Consider the following 24,361-nt stretch of genomic DNA (forward strand, 5'->3'; position numbering starts at 1 on the left):
TTTTATTGCAGATAAAGAATATCCTGTATTTGAATGCCCTAGTGGTAACATTATGTCATATACAGATGAGTCCCAATCATACTCAACTGTTTATTGGAATGTACCAGTTACTGATAATTCAGGTAATGTTACATATGGTTGTACGAGTGAATCAGGTGACCAGTTTAATGCCGTTTGGCCAATAATACAACAAAATGTAAGCTGCATGGCACAGGATCCATCTGGAAATGACGCATCTTGCTTTTTCGCAATTACAATTGAGGGTGAGAATATTGTGATTATTGATTTATATTTATTTATTTTTAATAATATAAATATTTGTAAAATCTCAAATCTGAAGTGTAGAATAGCAGATTTTAATGTTTAAAAAAAAACATCAATATTATAAATAATTGAATGCATAAACATAATAATGTTATAAACATAATATGTTATAAAATCAGATGGAATTGTATACAAACATATTATGTTTGCATACAATTCCGTCGGATTTTACATTGACCAAAATTCATAGGTTTAATAATATTCAATATTACACCATACAAATATATTCAACATTTTCAAGTAACAGAAATTATTGTTCTTTTTTTAATTCATAGATAATGAAAACCCAATCATAAAATGTCCAAGTGACTTCAATGTGACAACAGACAATGGAAAAGCAACAGCTTGGATTCAATGGGATTTTGAATACACAGACAACACAGAATCTTTGTATGAGCTCAGCCTAACAGGATCAGGTTCAAGTTATAATCAATCTGGTGAAAACTTCCTTATTGGAACAACAACACTTGAATATACAGTAACTGATGTATTTGGAAACAGTGATAACTGCACATTTATTGTCTTTATACGAGGTGAATATACACTAGCATTGCTTTTAAAGATTATTTTAAATAATATTTTTATTTTTACACAAGCTATATTGCATAATCGTCCTCTGTACGAAATTTGAATCCAACAAAGACTACTTCTAAACCTATAAATACCGAAAGTTAGCAAAAACTCATTTTAGAACATGAACTGTTGTCTTTTGAATTCAATATAGTAAATTGTTATCCACACATTGTCTTACGTTTATTGATTATAGAAATTAAAAATTAACTGAATAACCTAATTAGTATTACATCATCATGCAGATATTGAGAAGCCAATGCTGAATTGTCCAGATGGCATTGTAAACGTGACTTTGATTGGTGAGGCATATGGTATTGCCAATTGGGTTGAACCAGACATTACAGACAACTCTGGCATCATTCATGTGAACATGTCAAATTACTTTTCTGGTGATCGCTTCTACCCAGGCAACACAACAGTTTATTATTTTGCTGAGGATCCATATGGAAACTCTGTTAATTGTACATTTATTGTTACAATCTTTGGTAAGATTAATTACCGTTTCGATTGTTTGTCTTATGTATAACTACAAAGTCAGTCACATGTTTAATAAATATTTAAATTAAATTATAATTTTTCCTTTCTGCTATTTCGCTCAAATTAAACTAATTAATTGTATTAGTTTAAAATGGCTTTGGCTGCGCAGAAAAATAATTCTAGATCTAGTAAAGAAATGTCCTTATTCTCAATGATATAAATTTTGGAGGTTTAGGAATAAATAACCAACTATAGACCACGTTGTCATAAAAGAAGGGCACATTTCATTTATTAGTTTACAAATCTACCAAAAGAAATCTCATTATTTCCTTATTTCTTAAAAAAATGAATAAAAGCTGACTATTGATGTCTGTTTCTCCCTCAGATGTTGAGATACCGATATTTGATCCATGTCCCAGTAATATAGACGTAAACACAGATCCCAGACTGCCATATGCTGTAGTAAATTGGAATATTTCAGTATATGATAACGTTGGTGTTATTGAACTTAATAGCAACTATGCCCCATTTGATACATTTAATATCACAGTTACAGAGGTAAAATATGTTGCAACAGACTCTGAGGGCAACGAAGCAGAGTGTACATTTAATGTCACAGTAACAGGTAATAATGATTTGGTCAGGTTATCAAATTATTTAAAATTGTAATGTCTACTTACAAATGTTCAGGTGGCCGTACATAACCCTAGCTAAAAAAGGTAACATGACTGAGATATACAGTCCAAACAGTCAGATATCTGTGAACCCAACATTGCTGTAATGTTATTTGACGTGACCAGGTAAAAAATAGCACATTTGGGACATATGATCTCCATACAGTCACCAGTTAAATCAACGTTTCTCAAACATTATGGTTAAATGAAACCCGACTTGTTATGGATATCTTCTGACTCTGGGACAGACATAGGCTACATAAGACTTGTTATTGCTCTGTTTTGTCAATAGACTAGATAGACAGAACACCTAATTTGTTTATGGGCTAGATATTTTCACAACCAGAACTTGAGAAAAGCTTCTTTAACATAATAGTAATGTTCTAATGCAACTACAAACTTAAATCTTATCTCTTAATAATATTTGTTTATATTTGTCGAATATTAATATTTAGCACACTTTTTCAGATACTGAGCCTCCTAAATACATTGGATGTCCTACTAATATGATTGTCATGGTTCCTGTTGGAATGGCCAATAGATCTGTAACATGGATAGAACCAGCAGCTACTGATAATGCCGGAGTATACAATGTAACATCAACTCACAATCCTGGTGATACATTTGAAATTGGCACAGTTACAGTGACATACACCGCATTTGATACTGCCGGATTAAAAACAACATGTGTGTTTGAAGTAACAGTTCAAGGTATTTGTTTGTTGGTGTACACTTTCTACCACTTACATTTAAACTAATAAGTGGTACAGTTAAGGTTATCCCTATAATTGCGTTGTACTGTAGGTGTGCTCATATACCCTAATGATTTATTTCCGATTATCAAGCTTGCGTATAGTGCAATCAATCAAGATTGAGTTTTGCTTATCTAGACGCCTTTTGATAAACTATACATACAGTAATCATCTTCGTCCTCCTCTATGTGGACTAATTGTACTGATTTATTTTGAATATAATATAGATACAGAAGATCCTGTGTTTATCAACTGCCCAATGTCTCCAATAGAAGTAGTCACTGATGAAGGCCTTGCATATGCCAACGTGTCATGGGATGAACCCCAACCTATGGACAATTCTGGCATGTTAACAGTTACTCAAGTGAATTATCCTGGTGATGGATTTTATGTTGGAACTCACTCCGTTAACATTACAGCTGTAGATGAAGATGGTAACATTGGCATCTGCTCTTTTACTGTAATTGTCCAAGGTAATCAATGTTTGTGTTGAGCGTGTAGCAGCCTAATGCTTGCTTATTATCATGCACTTTATTCTGCCACATGTAGTTTTACACCAGTGCATTATTTATTTCTCATTATACTGCCGTTTTTTATGCTATTCCTAAAGTATGCAACATTTTAAGTCATCACAACATATTTCTTTTCTAATTTCAGATAATGAAAATCCGGAATTCAATTGCAGCATTGGCAATGTATTAGTGGAAGTAGATATGAACAGTCCTACTGCACAGGCTGATTGGACATTACCAGACGCTACTGATAACGTAGATGTCGTCAGAATGACACAAAGTCATAACCAGTCATATTATTTTGATATAGGCATGACACTGGTGACTTACATGGCATGGGATGATGCTGACAATCAAGATTCATGCTCATTTTATGTTATTGTAATAGGTAATATTTGTTTAAGTTTCATTTTTACAGAGACCATCCAATCAAATACGATTATATAAATATTATATCATATAGTTACCTGCTCCGATAATTTAATGTTAATTTCTGCTATAATAAATGTAGAATTCGGTTCTGAATATGACAAATTCACAATATCTTTTACTTTAACAAAACCCTTGATAAATTGATCATTTACATTTGAATTGATCATTTACATTTTAATTGATCACATACAATATTTATTATACAGATAAATATCCACCAGTAATTTCAGACTGTCCTGATTACCCTGTTATGTCATACACTGACCCTGGTCAAGCTACTGGCACTGCCAACTGGACTGAACCAATAGCTTCTGACAATTCAGGTTACCTCAACTGGTATAAATCCAATCTACCATTTTCATTATTCCCAATTGGTGAAACATTGGTGTCCTACAACGCAACAGACAACAGTAGTAACACTGCTATCTGTTTGTTTTCGGTTGATATTGTTGGTAAGTTTGCTTTAAGTTTGGCTCTATGGTTCATGGTTTCATGCAGATTACATATTGTTTTCGCATCTTAGTAATAGTATAATCTTTGTTGGCCACTTGCTGACTCTCATCTTCTTGCAAATAATATAAACTTTTAGTATGTATAGAGTGTTATAAAAACATTTTAGTTACAGTTAAAGGTTTTTTTCCTAAAGTAAAATTTAGAAAGTACCTTCACTCTTAGATTAAACGAAAAAAAAAAAAAATCCTTCAATCCACGTATTGTTGTATGTTGTCTTTAACAAAAGTGGAAGAATTTGCTTTCTTACGATGAAAACAAATAAATTACATAATTCTTTTTCTTGTTATTTTTTTCCGACAAACTTAGACTACGAGGCTCCCATTTTTTATACTTGTCCATCAAATATTACTATGGCTACTGATCCTAATCTAGCATCAGCAATAGTGAACTGGAGTGACCCAAGTGTGTCGGACAACAGTGGAGAGATCTTGTTGAGTGTTCAGTCTCATATGTCTGGTGACATGTTTAGAATAGGGCAAACATTAGTTGTATATAATGCAACTGATTCTTACAACAACATAGCAGTTTGTTCTTTCATTATTCATATTTATGGTAAGTGCTGATTTTGTTTTATGATACATATGTTGATGTCCTGTAAGATAAGATAACAACCACAGAAGAATTCAGCCCTCTTTATTTAGTATACGTATAGTTTGAAAATGACTTGGCGTGACCGAGTTATTTTCCATAATGTTACCTGTGTTGAAAATCATGATAGTGTGTTAAACATAGAAACACTTTTATTTGTAATGATAGTATCTAAATTTTGGTTTCAAGTTGATTTTGTTCACTCGAAATGTTTTACATTACATTTAGTATTTCTTCAATTTACTATTGGTAATTTTCAATAGATGATGATGATCCAAACTTGCAGTGCCCATCTGATATTACAACTAATACAACATATGGCCAACATGACACATACAATGTCACCTGGAGTGATCCGATTGTAAATGACAATTCTGGTGAAGTTATAAAACCAACGTCCAAGTACACATCTGGAAACAATGCTTTTAACATTGGAAGTACTGTTGTTATATATGATGCAGTTGATAGCTCAGGTAATGCAGCAATGTGCAACTTTACAATTACAGTTACTGGTAAGTATTCTTTCATTGTTTGTTGTATTTCAATTGAATATAATTTAAAATCAAAGCATTGTATGTACCTTTGCAAAGATGAAAACAAAACACGAGGCAGAAATAAGTTATTTATCGGGAACCAATGTAATTTCCCGGTATTTTTAAAACATACGCCACAGTTTTTAAACCTTAGTTTATTGTAGTTCTTATAGTAACCCAGTTTTAGATTAGTATTTAAATATACTTTGATATTTACATTAATTTATTTACATAGAAATATTACAGTGCTCTATTTTATTTTAGATAAGGAAAATCCAGTAATCAATAACTGTCCAATTGATACGACAGTAAACACTACTACGGGACTACCGACTGCTAATATCTCTTGGATAGAACCAACAGCAATTGACAATTCTGGGTATTGGGGTCTCACAGCAGACATAGGACCAGGAAGTGAGTTCCCAATTGGCAATATTGTGGTGACATACACTGCTGAAGATCCATATGAAAATACTGCTACGTGTTCATTTACTGTCACTGTAGAAGGTATGTTAATACTTATTTTGACCAAAGTGATTATGAAGTAGTCAGTAGCTTTGCTATTATATATAATTGAAATAAGTACGCTCTCAAAAGGAAAAAAAACAATCAAGTACATCTAATCTGGTACATATACTGTACATGTTTATTTACTTGTTTATATGTATAAAGATTTGTGTTATCTTTTTATAATTATAGACATCGAAGCACCAGTGTTTACATTCTGTCCTGATAGTCAGTCAGTAAACACTACTAACGGAGAATATATCGGTGTTGCTACATGGAACACACCAACAGCTAGCGACAATTCAGAAACTTTACCAATTATCGTTGGCTCACACAACACCACATTTAAATTCCCAGCTGGGAATACACTGGTACAATACACTGCAACTGATCCATACGATAATGTTAATACGACGTGTACTTTTACCATTACAGTTGAAGGTATTCTTTTGAGTAATTTCTCTTGTTGATTCATTTCATAGTTATTATTACAATAACATTGATACTGTTTTTCCGTTATTTTCTTATAACTTGTTTTATGATATTCTATATCAGTACACTATGTAAAATACGATATTAAATACACGTGGATCTGAACTTTTCTCTGCCATGAGCCATCTGAATAAACATTGAAGCTATTTCATTTTACAATTATGATAATATATGTTGTCATCATTTGTAATGTATACGTTATAAGCCTATGCCCCTGTGGCCGTTTTTTCACATGTATATATTCTGAGATACCTCTCCATTTCTTTTTTCTCCATGTTCTTCATATATATACATATATATATATATATTTAAAGAATGCAAATAAAGAAAGAATGCATTACTGTACTTGTTTCATTAAGTTATAATAATATCTAAAAAAACTTGAAATCACAGATAATGAAGCACCAATTATTACGTCTTGCCCTGACAATATTGAGACAACTACTGATACTATAACAGATTCTACCACTGTGACTTGGACACCTATTACTACAGCTACCGACAACTCGGGTGTAGCACCAAACATCACTACTACTATTGAGCAAGGAGCAACATTGGCCATTGGGAATCATACCGTTGATGTAACTGCAACCGACAGTTCTGGAAACATCAACACCACATGTTTTTTTAATATTGAAGTTTTAGGTAATAAATTACATAATGTACTCATCCTTTGTATTGAAACTGCATGTAAATGTATTCTAATTTATTAACCCTTTAAATTAATTATTTTGGCCTTCAATATCTAATTATAATCTAACTCAACCTGATTAGAGTATACTGGATTTCCCTATGGTAAAAATCAGTATCGAAATCAGTATCAGTATCAGTACATATACCAGTTTACTGTATTTGACATTATGTAAATTTATATATTTTTGCAGCTAAAACTATCCAAATAATCATCTTAATTTCCTTCTTGTAGATGATGTACCTCCTGTACTTACATGTCCAAATGATATATTTGTTATGCTTGGAAATACAAGTTCTACCGTTGTTGTCAACTGGACACCAGCTAGTGTTTTTGATAATTCTGGGCTGGCTATAGTGCTTTATTCTTCACCAAAGATGAGTGGTGACAAGTTTAATATTGGGACTTTTGTTATAACTTATACTGCCATTGATGCTTTTCACAATATAGCTACGTGTACCTTTACAATAACTGTTAGAGGTAAATGAAAATCAACTCAATTTTTGTAATTTTATAGCGATTTAAACTTTACTGGTATAATAAGTACTTGGCTGTAGGCGACGCAATTAGCATAATACATTCCACTGGCTGCATAAAAAAGATTTATAATTCAAAGGTGCATGACCAAGTAGCCTGTCATATGATGCCAAATTGTAGAATGGTTATAAGGTATGATATATCTGCTGACCCATATAAAATATCTAAAACTGTATTGATTTTTTTTATAGATTTGGAATTACCATATTTTGAAAAATGTCCGGAATCGTTTACCGTAGGAACAGATCCTGGATTAGCAACAGCTAATGTGTCATGGGTTGAACCAGTTGCTATTGACAATAATGGTATAAACAGAACAGTGCAGAATTATTATCCCAATCAGATGTACAATATTTCAACATACACTTTGATGTATGTTGCTTATGATAACTCAAATAACAATGCAACCTGTGAATTTGTCATTTCAGTGGAAGGTAGGTTTAACGCAAGCATTTGAATACGCAATCATTTGAATACCTAAATATATTTTGAGACTGGTGAATTGATTCCTTATTTTTAAACATCTTTTTATAATTTGCACTTTATAAATTCAAAACCATTACCCATTCACACGTACAATACAAATGTAACAGAGCTTTCAGATGCTAGTTTTGTCATGGTCGGTATTATGTAAAATAAACGCCTAGATTGTTTCTGTCGTCTTGAAAATACTCGATTTGAGCTCAGGTATTATACGTAAGAAATATTAAGTTGAAACACTGTCTAGAACCTGGACTATATATAAACTCCATTTAAAAAAACTCATGACTCATTGGTGTCGAAGATACCGACCGTACATTTGTTTTAAGAGTTGACACAGAAACATTTTTACACGTTTGTATCAAAGTTATCTGTAAATCGAGTATTAGTTATAGCCTACTTAGTTACTTAAATGCATATAATGGCAGGTTTACATCTTTCATACCCGGCTAACTTATCTACCAGTACAACCGCAGTGTGTTTTAACCTAAAGTATAACACATGTTGTAGACTTATATAATATCAAAATGAAACATTGTTTTTTGTTCTTTCCAGATAAAGAACTTCCAAATATTATATGTCCTGATAATATAACAAAGGAAACAGATCCTGGAATAGCCTTGACATTAGTAACTTGGAATGTACCTGTACCAACTGATAATGTAGCAATTTTGCCAACCAGCGCAGTGGCTATTCCTCTCGTTTCTCCTCCTGTACAAATTTCTATTACTGGTAATGTGGCATATGAGCAAGGTTACACAGCAGAAGATACTTCAGGGAACATTGCTTCCTGTACATTCTATATCACGGTTGAAGGTATTGTACATTCTTCAGTTTCTGAATCTCATGGTTTACACTATTGTTTTAGAAAAACATGAGTATGTTGAAATCGACATCTTACAAGTATTAATATGTTGAAATTTACCAGGGACGACGTTGAATTGTTGCATTAAAATATACATTGGGTAATGGTAATATCTGTCAATCATGTGAGAGGTTGGGTTCAAAACCGTTACCATTTGTTTGTATCTCCAGTCAATGTTCTTTATACTCATTGCCTCGTATCTCGTGCTTGATCTGTGTGTGTAAATTCTTCGTGGTACCATAAACGGTATGGTACATGATTAAAAAACCTATGGGATTATCTTCCATTTTGCTGATCGTGGTCCTATACACTAAGCCTACTGCGAGAGCAGTCTTTTACCGAAGAGGTCACCTCTGAATACACGATAGACAAGTCAGTAAAAGTGAGATTTCTGTGGATACAATTTTAAGATAATCTGATTGCTGGTACAAAAGAAAAAAGAAATTCTAATAAATAATTTTCAACATGGTGTATAAATATTTTTTTAACAGATAAAGAACCACCTGTGATTACTGACTGTCCTCCGGATATGAATTTGACAACATCTTCAGGTATACACTATACTACTGCTACCTGGACAGAACCAACGGCAGAAGATAATGCAGGAACTCCAAAACTTGTAACAACACACAGTAGTGGAAGCAAGTTTTACACAGGTGACACGATTGTAACATACACAGCCGAAGATGGTTTTATGAATACTGCTACGTGTAATTTTACAATAAATGTACAAGGTTAGTGTTAAATTTTAATTAGTTACTACTTCTACTTTTTTTATATTTTATATAATTCTTTAAAAAAATATTTCCAAAAATAAAAAACAAACAGGCATCACATAACAATTGTAATAAGATATCAAATGATGTAAAGAAATAATCTGGTATGTCATCGTAAAATTAAAATGAAGAGTTCACAAAAAATGAACACAATTTAAGAGCATGTTATTCTTCTACAAGTGAAAATTAATAATTAATTGATGATTAATATGCTTACGATATTACTTTACTTTATTGCCAACAAAAACATAAACAATCATCATTAACAAAAGGAGATTATTAACTTCATATCCCAAAATGATGGTTTGATCATTTAAACAAAAGTTATAAATCCTCATATTCTAACGATATCTCATATTGTTATTTATTAAGTTACACTCTTATAATAAATGTTTCACTGTATCACTTTTACAATAGGAGAATGATTTATATATATATATATGTATAATTTGTTTAGATATTGAACCACCAGAGGCGTTGACCTGCCCAGAGAATGATACCTATAGTACAGACCCTGGAGTTCCTTACAAAAAAGACATTAATTGGACAGTACCTGTATTCCAGGATAATGTACCTGGACTCTTAGATTACAGCAGTAATATAAATCCGTCATCAAATACATTTCAACTCGGAACTACAATGGTGACGTATGAATCTACAGACACATCAATGAACACTGGGTATTGTATTTTCTACATAACAGTCATTGGTAAGAAATTACATTGCTATATTTTTAAAATCCCTCCTCACTCCATAATGACCGCTATATTGGAGCCATTGATACCCATGTGCCTGCAGTGTGAACATGTGTATAATGAACAAAAATGTACAAAATCTCTCTTCTTTTATAATAATAGATGATGAAAACCCACAAATATCCTGTCCTGACAATGTGAATATCCATGCTGGTGACGGGTCATCTGGAGCGGTGGTCAAATGGTCACTGAATATCACCGATAACACCGATGACTTACGAGTGTCTGGGACCGGTACACAGTACAACCAATCTGAACATGAGTTTCCAATTGGCGTTACAACATTAGAGTATGTGGTAACAGATGGATTTGGAAACATGGATAACTGCACTTTTACAGTAATTGTTATAGGTACTACTTTTTATTCATTTGTTACGGTATACCATGAGACTGTTATGCATCAAACCGCCACTTTCTTAACATAGCAAGCATTAAATACTGTTATGTTGTAATACCTAATAATTATTTGAATTGATACTTTCTATAGATGAGCAAGATCCAGTATTTAAAACATGTCCAGATAGTATTATTACAGAAACTGATCCGAGGGCATCAACTACACGTGTAAGTTGGGACACTCCTGACATTGAAGATAACTCAGGTCAAGTGTCACTAGTTGCGTCAACGAGTCCTGATAGTTCGTTTAATATTGGAACCACTTCTGTTGTATACATTGCTAGTGATAACAGCAATAACATTGCAATATGTTCATTTAATGTCACTGTTGAAGGTAATTCAGATAAAAGAATGTTTACAATAATAATGTATTCGAAATGTTACAATATTACACAAAACCTAATTTATATGTATGTGCTGGACAAAAATAATTATTAACACAATTGTTGTTCTAATAGATAACGAAGCGCCTGTTTTAGAGTGTCCTCGTGACATCATTGATGTAGCAACCACCACATTGGGAATCCGCATTACTTGGCCAGATCCCAGATATACTGATAATTCGGAAAAATCTGTGAATATAAGTTCAACACGAACATCAGGAGATGTATTTACTTTTGGGACACATACTGTAACGTACACTGGAATTGACCAATCAGAAAACAGCGGTACATGTCAATTTGAAATCAAAATAGGAGGCAAGTATTATGAATGTTCAAAAGATTTTAATCTTTTGAACAGAAATTGATTGACACAGAAATTGGAAAGAAGTATTGTCTGAAAATTGTTTTCATTGAATCTTCACTAGTCAAGCCTGCTACATCAATGAAAAACCATTTTTAGACAATACTTTTTTCCGCTTTCTGTGTCAACATAGTTATAATAGTATCTAAGTGTGACGTAGTAAATGTACTGTACAATAAACCTCAAATAACCCAATTCAAGGTTGGTTTAATTTGTAATTCTCTGAATATTAAATAAGAATCAGATACAAAACTGGCACATTTGTATTATATTTAAGTTTGTTTGCTATTAAACAAATCAAAAGCGTCTTGTATAGGTTATAATTGATGTTGCAATATTTATTTTCACAGATTCGTGTACTTCTTCACCTTGTCAAAATGGAGGAACCTGTGCACAGTTAGAGACAGACTTTGAATGCAACTGTCCTGTATTATATGAAGGCAACTTATGTCAAATACCACCAGGTATCTATAATAACCAAGTTGGTAATCTCGTAGTACTAGACCGAATTGTATCCTATTTGTCATTTTGCATTTTATCTAAAACTTATATAGACACTATAGAAGTGTTTCCCATTGTTATTTAGGAACGAGGGGCCATTATTTTGAATGTTTTCTTATTATTTACTAGCAGTAAAAACAAGCTCTTGTAGAATAATACATTTGTAATGATGATTCATGATGCACGTTTTGCTTCACTGATGTTTAGTGAGGTTAATAATAAACAATAGGAATTTGAAACCAATATATCAGACCAATTTCATACAACTAATATACATATATTACATAATATTTAGGTGAGCCAACAGCAGAAATTCAACCTTTATCGAAGAGTGTTAATTTGCAAAGTACAGTCACATTTGAATGTATTATAACTTACTCAATTGATTGGCGTTGGTATAAAGACGACGTTGAACTCTCATCTGAAACACAAAGTCTAAAGTTCCTCACAATTAATGAAGTTGGTCTGGAAAATCAAGGCTATTATTACTGCAAAGCGTTTGGAGTATCACCACATGTTGGCGTAACAGATAATTCAATGAAAGCAGTTCTTGTTGTTAAAGGTACGCTTATTACAGTACTTACTTCAAAGCTACTACAAAATAGACACATAGTGTAATTTAAAAAGGGATCATTATAAAGATACTGTCTGTTCAGAGGTGCATTATGAAATAATGTTATATCCTCAAAAGGAATATTTTTCTGTCGGTTTAAATTTTCATAAAAATAGTCCAGAAAAAAAAAAGATATAGATATAAACTTGTAACTCTAGAAAAGGCAATGCCATGTCGACCAATCAAGTTCTGGTATTTACATAAGCCAATATAATACAGATATACCGAGGGGTTTTCTTTGTCTTGGCTGTCAAATTGTACAACGATAGAAAAGGCAGTATGTGTTATATTACATTTTCCCAGTGCAGTACTTTAGGTAAAAAAAGACTGTTTCCAGTTACTTAGATCAAATATGCACTGGAAACTTACCCTTATGCCTTTGTTTTAACATAGAATGTGTAGTATAAAAACACATATAAGTTAAGTAACATCAATTGAAGTTTATTTATGCATTCAACGAAAGGGTATAATTAAAATCTTTTTTCACATGTTATAGATTTTAACATTCATTATCATTATAGATTGCATTATATGAAACATAGATATATTTAGTATTCTTTAGAAATAGCTATTGCTATTGAATAATATGGTTCAGTACTATATTATTTACAATTCTTACTAGCTTTGTATCTATTATTATACAGATGCTATTGCTGTGCCAACAGTGTTAACTTTCCTCAATTTTCAATTTACTTCGGCAATGAACAACCCTTCCTCTGAAGAATTCAAAAACACTTCTACTATAATTGCAAATTTGGTAGGTTTTTATTAGTTTATTCTTTTTGAAAATGGCTAAAACATTATTTATTATAGCCTGAGCATATTATCGCCTTCTCTGATTATTTTACCTCTACAGTTTTCACATTATTTTAGTTTTTCAGTTTATTCATCTCTATTGATTGATTTTTATTCCATATTCAATCAAAATGGTAATGGATACAACATATACATAATAAAAAATAGACTGTTATTATCTTTTGATATATAGGCTTGAAAGAAATGTTCATGTGCGTGTCTTCCTAAATGTCCTGATGTCATACTTCCTTTTATGTTTACAGTTAACTGAGAGCATAAGTATAAGTAATATATTTGTTCAAGTTCGTACTCTAAGATCTGGAAGCGTGATTGCTAATATCAACATATACACACCAAGTTCGGATGTATCGTATGACAATTTCAGCAACAGTTTATCAGAAGAGTTTACCAAGTTAGGAAATGAAGGAACTATAGATGCTGATAATATTGCCATATTTAGCACAGGTAAGAACTTGCAATTATATTTTTGTTTTACGTTTTGTATAAAAATGCATTTGAAATGAGGAAAATCATGGACCGTTATGTTGTTGTGTTTATATAATCCATTTAAAAAAAAATAAATGGGTTCATTCATTTATTTATTAAAGAGAGTTGTGAAAAGGAGATAATAGATGACTTAACATTCGAAACTACTGATGCTGGTCAAAATGCATCCTCCAAGGAAGTTTGTCCAGAATCTAAAATTAATTGTAAGTTTGAATTTTTCTCTATAATTTATATAATATTATGTTTGGTAAAATAATTGCATGGATGAATGATTTTAACTAATGCATTATTTTCCTAATATACAAATCAAGTGAATTGTATCGTTTGTGTAAAGCAGCAGATTAAATGATTGTACAAAATTTACTTTGGACTGAGCACCAAACACTTGGAATTAGTGATCAACTACTGACTTATTACAAGACTGTAGTGAGTATATTTCTGTTCACACCCGGAAGAGCCGATTGTAGTGATCATTCATTTTAAGACTAAAATATTCTATCTTATTTCCACAAATAGATGGTATGCCTCTAGGCTTGTGTACATGCTATAGTGATGGCCTGTCAGCTGCTGTGTGGCAGGATGTAATATTACAAGACTGTGGTAGAGATGCTACAGCCGATGAACTTTTAGAAAGGTTAACTATGGTGAGTTAAACATTTGTAGTGGATTTAGATTGAATCGAAGAAATTGATAAAATAGTTTGCATTATTAACTACTTATTAATCTATTGAAACAAGTGCCTGGAGTAAGAATACTGTTTACCATTTCTCTTACCTACTAACATCTGTTTTATTAGCAGGAATGATATTCCAACTTAAAGCTCAGGTGCAGACATGAATTTTAAATATAATATTTTGTTAATTGTACATAAATCAAATATTTGTAACAGAAATCGAGACGAAAAAACATGAATTTCCCATAATATGGTCAAATACAAAATTTGGCAACATTCTTCCATAAAAACCAGGAAGACTTTTTTTCAGTAGTTAGGTAGTTAACCTAATGTAATAACATGTCTGGTGATTCCCTAGACGGTGAAAAAAGATGGTGGATATACAGTGGATAATGTTTGCTGAAAATCTGAAGTTGAATAAAAATATCAGAAATGTAATATTCAAGTTATATTACCTATATTTAGTCATCTGATAACATTTTTTACCACACCATTTATTTTTCATAGCTTTTTAAAAATGCCTCTCTATTTACAAAATTTGTGTACAAAAGAATAGAGATTTTACTGTGTAATTTGAACTAACTAACTAACTGATATGAAAGTGCTTATTTTCAACAAGCTCGTGTAACACAAATAAAATCCCAAAAATTATGAAACATAGGGGAAACTATAGATCGATAATTATTGGAATGTATGATCAATAGACATTTTTTGCCCGCACCCGGCCTTTAATGTTTTGAAATTAGAGATATTTCAAGTTTACTGCTCTGATATTTTAAATATTAGTACAAATTCACCATTATTTTAATATTGATTAATAATTGATGTTGATGGTACAGTTTTGTGTATTACAAATTAATTTCTAATTTTTGTTTCTAATTATAAATATATCTGAAAAATGTTTAGTAGTCCCTTGAAACATACTTACATTCCATTATTTATCAACACCTTTTTCATACTATTATTTTTCTGTCGTGTATTATTGTTTACTTTATTTAGTGATTCTAGTACAGTTCTTTAGATTTTATTAGCGTGTTTAACAGTAGCGTGTTAGCATGTAGCCCTACCCAGTGGCTAAAATCACAGTATAAATACAGGAACCCAATATGTATTTTATATTTGTGCAGGTGACAGTTACTGAAGAAAATGCAGAGAAAGTAATTACAGCAGTCAACAACATTACAACAAGTGAATCAGACACTATTACACCAGATGGTTTGGAAGCAACTGCAGAAATTATTGAAAGTGTTACTTCTGTAAATTCAACATCTGCTGAAGTGAGTTTATTCACACTTAAAGAAAATATATTCTTCTACGATTTAAATTGTTGATTAGAGTAGGGATAATAGTTTAAAAACACAAATTGTTATTTAATTTTAAAATTCCATTACAGGTGACATCAACTTTAGTTGACACTGTTGCTAGTCTTTTTAAAGTGGATGAGGAGGTTCTTTTGGAGAGTCAGATGGAAACACAAGCTCCAAGTAGAATTGTTGAATCTCTTGAAGAACAATTAGCAGTTGTTGATCTTGAAAATGATAAATATGAATTTGTAACGAGCAGTGTAGCAGTACAAGCTCAGAATGTAAAAACCAATGAACTCGAAAACACTGGGATTGGATTTGCATCTTATCAATCGGCAGATACTAGTGTAATAGTAAATGTGACAGGATTTAGTGAGGAGGATGAACTAGATAATTCCGCATCTGTCAGTATCTACATTCCTTCGACAATTACTGAAATGTTTGCAACATCTAATGGTATGTTGTTAACAGTCTAGTAATATTTCTTTTGTGACCGTGTAAATGTCATTATAATTATCTTATCAACATCATTGGTTTTCGAAAATAGGAGTGTACTGTACATTAAAGCCCAATGCAAAATTATGTCAATTGAACAACGTGAGTTTATAAAAGAACAGAAAATATATTTATTTAGTATTACTCGCCAGAAAATGTATCTTTTTTTTAACAGGATCAAGTGCTGCTTTTCGTATTGTTACAGTAGTATATAATGATAGTTCACTCTTTCCGACAAACCAGTTTAATACTGACAGGCGACCCAATGGTCAAGTAATTTCATTGTCAATACCTGGAGTAGAATTGAACAATTTATCAGATCCAATTATTACAACATTTATACCTGCTGAGGTAAGTAGACAACCTGTTTCTAGAGTCTAGTATTTTACATTTAAATTACAGAATACATAAAGCATGATATTCTTCCTTATCTTCTATACATATCTTGAATAGAAATATTACCTAGGAACGTCATAAATGTAAGATCATAATAGTAAACTTCTCTAATTAGACTATGAATTTATTGTTTTAGAAATGTTACATTTAAGATACACACATATTGTTAATCTCCCAATAAACACTCTAGTTGTAATAAGTACTTTGTGTATAGAGATTTTACATTTAAGATCCTAATAAATATAATGGAATATGAATATTATTTGTGGGGATATTACATTTCTTATTGAATGTAAACTTCTCTCACTTGACTAATGCATATCATATGATGTTACATTGAAAATCATAATGATACACTTTTTTTTAACTGGAAGTACCTCTTCTGAAAGAATCACAAACTGGTGCAGAGGTATTTTAATATTATACCATATACAAAAAAACATCGCAGTACATGTAATATGGTTAGACAAACTAATGTATAATGACTGTAACGTGTGATGTCTGGTTTACCTTGAATGTATATACAGTTTGTATAATTTGATTTTCCTACTTCTAGATATCCGCAAATAATAACGAGACAGCCTGTGTGTTCTGGGATTTTGAACTTGATGGTAATGGTGGATGGTCAAGTGCTGGATGTTACTTAGCTAATGGATCATTGGATGGCAGTGACAGACAAATTTGTCATTGCGACCATTTAACCAATTTTGCAATTCTTATGGTAAGTTATGGGAGGATATAAATTCTTATAGCATAACACTCAATTTGTTTTACTTAGTACGTGACACATTTTTTATTAAATAAGTATGCACCAGCATGGCAAACATTTTAAAATAATAGCATATTGATTTGAGTTGACCTTTTATTCCACGCTCATTTATATAGCACACACTCTTTGGGAAATATGAGTAAACCAACTACAAAAACGTATTAGGCCTACGTATTGAAAAAGAAGAGAATTGTAAACAAAAACACATTTTGTTTTCATTTAGAATTTTTATGGAGATGATAAGGTTCCTTCACCGGAATTAGCAAAGTACATAACATACATTGGTCTTGGTGTTTCAATTGTTTGTTTAATTGCAACCATATTTACCTTTACAACAAACAGGTAAGTTATTACTACAAGTTTGAGTTTGTATACAAATGTACTTTATTTCTAAAAATTCAAATTTGCTCAATTGAGCTCAGATCTTAACACTGGTCATCAGACACAATTTTGATTACCTATATGTATGATCCTAGTGATCATTGTATCACCAGGAGTATTCAGTAATGTAATGTAACTTTATTGCTGCAATACAAATTTACTTATAACAATGCAGTATAAACAGTAAAGCATTTCTTTTATTAAGAATAAATTGTGTATTCCAAAAATCAGAATTTTGATGATTTGTATTATTAATTAATTATGAAAAAAATGATGCATTGTTTTGTTTCAAAACAACTGAAATTCCAAAGCTCTAATAATGAATTGACCGAGTTCTATCATCTACAAAGTCTTGTAACAAGTATTTTGATTTTTTTTGTCACAAGGAAAATCCTGAAATCTCTTAAGCATCAACCTACAACTGTACTCTCCAAATGCTTAATTCAATTTTGTGATGTTCCTTTTAAATTTTCAGGAAGCTACGAAGGAGTAAACCACAGCAGATCTTATGCCACTTATGTGTATCATTACTCTTCTTGTATTTTATCTTTCTTGTTGGAATTGACAAAACAAAAAAAGAGAGCACTTGTACGGCCATCGCTGGACTGATTCACTATTTTTTGCTCACATCTATCTTTTGGATGTCTGTGCAGGCTATTAATATGTATTATTCATTTGTTAAAGTTTATAACACACATGTTTCTAGATTTTTTGTGAAAGCCTGTCTTTTTGCTTGGGGTAAGTAGCTCATCACCCTTACTGTGTTATTAACTTACTAATGCCACATTTATTAATGTACACACACATTATAAGCATGCTTAAAGATCAATTACATACTTCTTATTTTCTTTCAGATATATTATAATACAGTGATTTAAAATTTACACGACAAAGAAACACACATGTTTTCTTAAAATGTTCAAACAAAATGCTATGAACAATATTAAAGTAGTTAGGTAGTTCAACCTTATGTTACCATATTTTGTGACTACTAAAACAATGAACATTAAACGTTCAATAAACGTTGGTGGATAATTTATGGTATACTGTAGCATGAAATAAAATCTGGAAGTCAATGTATACACCAAAAACATACATAATGTTTAATGCCTAATACAAAGTTATGAAATTATTAGATCAATAATTATTTTAACGTATAATGATATAGAAATGCTTTACTCTTGCACCTTTTATTTAAATTCTTGGGAAAATTAGTTTAGGCAATGCTTCATATGTTACATTTTGAAACCATCATTATACCAATATTTAATCATTGGGCCGCATCTTTGTACGCAGTGGGAAATGATAAATATATGCTTTATTTATTACTACTTTAAACCACAGGACATATCAAACCATTAAAATTAATATTCAAAGAAGGGAAAAAGTGGTGAAAAAAAAAATTATGAACAAAATGATGCAAAATTCTCGTCGTAATACAGTTGGTTTTTAATATGTAATGATGACTGTTTGTTAATTATAGTTTATATAGCTTTTAAAATGTATTGATTACAGGTCTACCATCGGTGATTGTTGCGATAACTGTTGGTGTTGACGTCGACAATTATGCCAATACAAAGCATTAGTAAGTGACAAGACCATTTAAAAAAAGAATCCCTCTTTATTCTTCTTAATTCAAGCTTCTGACTGTGCTTATTCATGCTTTGCATCTGTAGTATTTATTATGATCGAGGCTCATTTGACGGATTTCCTTTACGGTTTTATATTATATATGTTTTCATTGTCTTATATTGTAACTTTATAGTTGCCTCCAAATAAATATTGTTGTTTTTAGGCATATGCAGTACTATATTCTTTAATGTACTACAATACAGAATAAACCACTTTTATTTATATCCAACATTTTTTTTTCAGTTGCTTTCTTTTTGTAACCCGTATGTATTACAGCGTAGCATTACCTATTGCCATCTTGTTACTCTTCAACTTGGTTGTATTTACTATGGTAATGTACAGTCTAAGTAAACTTGGTAACGTTGCAAAACAAGCTCACCGAATTCGGAAAAAAAACAAAGGCATGCATTTACTACAGAATGCTGTGTGTATATCGGTAGTGATGGGAATGACGTGGCTTATTGGATTCTTTGCAATTGGTAGTGCCTCCGGGATGATCCAGATACTCTTCTGTATTTTGAATTCCTTTCAAGGATTTTTTATATTTCTGATGTATTGTTTAAGAAGTAAAGATATTCGTAAATTTTGGGTAGAAAAAACTCGTAATAGATTGAAATCAATGTCGTCAACTTTTAAAGGAACCAAAAACAGCACTCTGTATTCCAGTGGACGTAAAAGTAATTCAACGGGTTTGAACACATCTAAAAAAGTTCCCGAGTTTTTATCGAACCAAAGAAGTTCAGATTTTAGAAACTATACAAATAGCAACCAGGTATCCTTTGCCAAATCTTCAAATGTTTCTAATGACTTAAGTTATCGGAGATAGCAATTCATTTTGAATTATATTTTATAAAGCCGATTTTTGTTTTTGTCCTTTTCAAAGTATATTGAATAATGCACAAAAGTCTCCATTCCCTTCTCCATAATTTGTATTTATAATTGACAATTCCTCCTTTTCTCCTTAAAGTATCCCTCATTAAGTGTTTTTTGTTGTTGTGGTTAATATATAATAATCAATATTTTTTGCTTTTAAAAAATATTATAATGAACATTTGTATATGCACTTATTACGTTATTATTACTATTGTAATAGATTATGATATGAATATATAAACATTATTTTACAATTATGTTCGGTATATCTTTATTAAAAAAAAGTCAAATGACACAAACAGCCGATGGCTGAAACTGTAGTCGTACATTATAAATATAAATATACAATCATGATAAAAACAGGTAAAATATAACATATTTTAAAAAGTAGATCATCAAAATAACATTACAAAACATTAACTTCATTTAACAGTCTAACCATAGTAGGAACAGGTGATTTCTTAAATCGCTCAGTTCGCTTTTCTAATATTTTAGTTAAATTAAATATTAGTATCATTAATACGTCTCAGTATAATAGCGTAATGTCTATGTACATGCTCCTATAATTATATATCTGTATATACAATTACTATAAAATAATATTTTACCAAAAAATGTTTAAACTATATATTCAGATTAGCCCAATATTAGCCAATATTGTACAAAAATTGTATTAATAATGTATTATTCTGTATTACAGATACATTGTTTTGATAATCAATTTTAATTAGAATTATAGAATATAATGCTGTTTTGATGACCTCCTGATAATGTGTTTGTTGTTTTTGCTTTTTTAAATATGGATTATAAGATATATAAGATATTAAGACATGGATTAGACAGACATGCAGAGGTAATACTGTATAGCCTAACAATGTACTATATGGCAATATAATAATCTATTTTTTCATTTATGTTCGACACAAAAGGTATGCAATGGATGATCTAGTTTTAAACATTCTAAAATACACCATACACCATCTTATCTTATCTTATTTGAAATCAGCTTCCCCTTTCTTATACGTCATTAAATATATCAAGCAATTTATTTCCAATTTCAATGTACTGTATTTCTTTAAAAAAAAATTGCATTTTGTAGTACTCGCGAACGTTGTTTTTCTGTCGTTTTTGTAAATAATTATTCGATTTATGCTGGTACCGTTTCGTACTTTTGTTTTGTAACCGGTTACGTCACTGTTTTTATGGTTTGATGTGGGGCTCAGCCTTAAAGTTCATTAACGCGTTTGACCTCCATCTACACACATGTATCTTTTAATTTAATTTATCTATGATTTATTAGAATGAACAACTGTATTATTTGATGTGTGTGTGTGGAAAATTTAATAAACGAACAAACAAACAATGTGCTGTTTGGTGATATGTTTGATTTTGTTTTGTAGTCTTTGTACTTGTCTCGTTCGTTACACCTGAAATAAAATTAGCGCCGCGGGTAACTAGCCAATTGTGGCATTGTAAATAAATTATCACGTATTAAGGCAGCTACACTGAAAGTGAAACATGTCGCCGTACATGTACAAAAACTACAGATACGAATTACATCTTCTTTATTCGTATTGGAAACAAAACCTTATAAGAATTTTACATCTACTGAAGATGAGTGTTCATGATTTGTTTGTGCAATGATGTGGTGTTTCAATAAATCGTTGGGTGACGATTTGGAAGACACTACCAGTGTTCAAATCGTACTCGACTTGCATGTCATGTTTACCTTTATATTTCATAAGTCGCCTACAACTAACAAACCAGTTCAGCTGTGAGCGAATTAAGACAGTGAACTTCATCGTCATCAAACTCGTTTTCTTGGATTAAAGGACTAAACCAGTCTATTTGCATGAACAATGTTCGCTGCACAAAAAACATGGTACATTAAAAAAAAAAGGTAACTACCTACTGTAGTAATGGTGCACATGCAGCCACTGTCTTGGGCAGAGGCGAGGACGTCATAAGAGCAGAATAAATAAAGAAGAATAAACCCAACGGCTATATGTAGTTTGCTTTGGTGGAGTAAAAGAAAAGCTTTAAATTGGAATAAAATTGATAATTTAAATTGATAGTAATAAATAAGAAAGCTCTTCCTTGGCTCTTCCTGGTCTTCATTACATAAAGAATAAATTGTACCATTATCCAAATGCATACAATCAGTGATATGTATAAATACAAAATTGCTCCCCTTTGATTATTGTAATGTTTTATTGTAATAACCAAACACTTAAAAAAAAGGGCTTTGTTAAAATCACAGCAATTAATTACAAGATATGATTCAAGTTATAGCAATGTGGTAAAACGAGTATTAAAAAAAACATTTTATAAAATGTGTAACTCCGAGTAACCCTTTGATGTTGCATGACTTCCTTGTACATATCGACTTTCTATTTTCTATTTTATGATGTTTTCTACAGAATATTCAAAAGAATAAAAAGGAAGCTACAGGAAGTTCATAAGGAAGTAATAGGTTTATATTATCTATTTAGTATTTCTAGGTTCAAATTGAATCCTACATATCCAATAAGTATTATACACTATTCCTTTGTACTTTCAAAGAAGAAATGTAAGATACACAATGTGACCCCTTGAGCATATTAATCCTTTCAACCCCCTGGTACTGGCTAAACAAATCAAATCAAGGTAAGGATTTATAAAAGAGTATACATTACTTTATTATTTCCTGGTTCAAACAACGTTCTGTTCATCTCAAAAGTGTCAAACTATGTTGAAGATATTATCTTCTTTGCATTTATATGAAATTTTACTAACCTTTCTGAATTTTTAATTCTGTCAATTCCCAAAGTGAGTATTTTTCTTTTTTAAAGCTTTTATTTCGGAATGTCTGGTTCATAGAAAATAATTATAATACGCTCGCCTACCATCTAGGTCGTGTCCACAGCTGACGGTGCTCACCTATTAAGTGGATACATTTTGGGACCCAACAAATTGCCACTGGATAGAGATTTTAGCAGAAAAAATAATATAACAAAATGATAAATAATCGATCCGGACTCAAGAAATTGAGAACAATTAAACATTTAGCAATCAACGCGGTATCACTCACAGTTTATATATATTTAGTATTTCTTGGTGGTTCAAATTGAATCCTACATTATTCAAAGGTGTTTTGAAAGGCTACGATTCAAAATAAACACGTCACAATGCAAACTATAATGCATTATTCTTTGTAACTGTCTACGTTCGTCTACAAAACAGCAACATAAAACCATTTGAGCATATTAATCCTTTGAACCTCCTGGTACCTATTTAAACATTTCAGATCAAGATAAACGTATATAAAGCACTATTTCTACATTTTATTTATTAGTTCCTCGTACATACAACTTTGTATACATTCAACATACACACACACACACATCAAAACTATGTTGAAGATATTGTTTTGAGTAAAACAATTTTAGTTTTATTGTATCAGACGATTAGTTTACCTACATCTATATTTACAGGAAAATGTTACTAACATTTCTGATTTTGATACTTGGAATTTCTAATCTTGTTCATTCACAAAGTGAGTATTTTCTTTCTAGTTAGACTTTAATCAATATCTTGATCTGGTCGTGAGCATTTTAATGTTTGTAGTCATGTTCCAGAACACTTTATAATGTTTGTAAACAAACATTTGTAATGCAAGCCAATGAACAAAAGTAGTTAGTTTTCATGGCGGTCACCTATGTTAAGTCAAACAAACCTTTATTTTTAGTGAGTCAAAATGTCAAAATTCAATAACATGTAACCGTTCTACACGTAAAACGAAAGAAATACAGCATCGACTTA

General features: G+C 31.3%; 2 protein-coding genes across 2 annotated transcripts in view; both read left to right on the top strand.

Annotated features, from left to right (window-relative positions):
* Positions 1–9,621, top strand: part of LOC140040594 (uncharacterized) — a 53,413-nt gene extending 43,792 nt beyond the window's left edge. Inside the window, exons 74-91 of the mRNA XM_072086650.1 lie at positions 12–263; positions 600–857; positions 1,140–1,382; positions 1,760–1,999; positions 2,517–2,759; positions 3,028–3,273; positions 3,458–3,700; positions 3,951–4,196; positions 4,564–4,809; positions 5,109–5,357; positions 5,643–5,885; positions 6,078–6,326; positions 6,771–7,022; positions 7,303–7,548; positions 7,797–8,039; positions 8,641–8,901; positions 9,442–9,501; positions 9,584–9,621. Coding sequence (XP_071942751.1) covers positions 12–263; positions 600–857; positions 1,140–1,382; positions 1,760–1,999; positions 2,517–2,759; positions 3,028–3,273; positions 3,458–3,700; positions 3,951–4,196; positions 4,564–4,809; positions 5,109–5,357; positions 5,643–5,885; positions 6,078–6,326; positions 6,771–7,022; positions 7,303–7,548; positions 7,797–8,039; positions 8,641–8,901; positions 9,442–9,501; positions 9,584–9,621 — 4,058 coding nt within the window. The remainder of the gene's footprint in view (positions 1–11; positions 264–599; positions 858–1,139; positions 1,383–1,759; positions 2,000–2,516; positions 2,760–3,027; positions 3,274–3,457; positions 3,701–3,950; positions 4,197–4,563; positions 4,810–5,108; positions 5,358–5,642; positions 5,886–6,077; positions 6,327–6,770; positions 7,023–7,302; positions 7,549–7,796; positions 8,040–8,640; positions 8,902–9,441; positions 9,502–9,583) is intronic.
* Positions 9,523–21,634, top strand: LOC140054928 (uncharacterized). The gene is made up of 19 exons (XM_072100061.1): positions 9,523–9,684; positions 10,184–10,435; positions 10,584–10,832; positions 10,969–11,211; positions 11,336–11,575; positions 11,972–12,085; positions 12,418–12,684; positions 13,380–13,492; positions 13,794–13,995; positions 14,139–14,240; positions 14,554–14,681; positions 15,838–15,987; positions 16,104–16,470; positions 16,685–16,860; positions 17,462–17,626; positions 17,898–18,016; positions 18,531–18,793; positions 19,571–19,640; positions 19,931–21,634. The coding sequence occupies exons 1-19, from the start codon at positions 9,645–9,647 to the stop codon at positions 20,511–20,513; spliced, it is 3,843 nt and encodes a 1,280-aa protein (XP_071956162.1). The 5' UTR covers positions 9,523–9,644; the 3' UTR covers positions 20,514–21,634.
* Positions 21,635–24,361: the final 2,727 nt, after the last annotated feature.

The sequence above is a fragment of the Antedon mediterranea genome, chromosome 1, assembly GCF_964355755.1.
Source record: "Antedon mediterranea chromosome 1, ecAntMedi1.1, whole genome shotgun sequence".
Taxonomy (NCBI): domain Eukaryota; kingdom Metazoa; phylum Echinodermata; class Crinoidea; order Comatulida; family Antedonidae; genus Antedon; species Antedon mediterranea.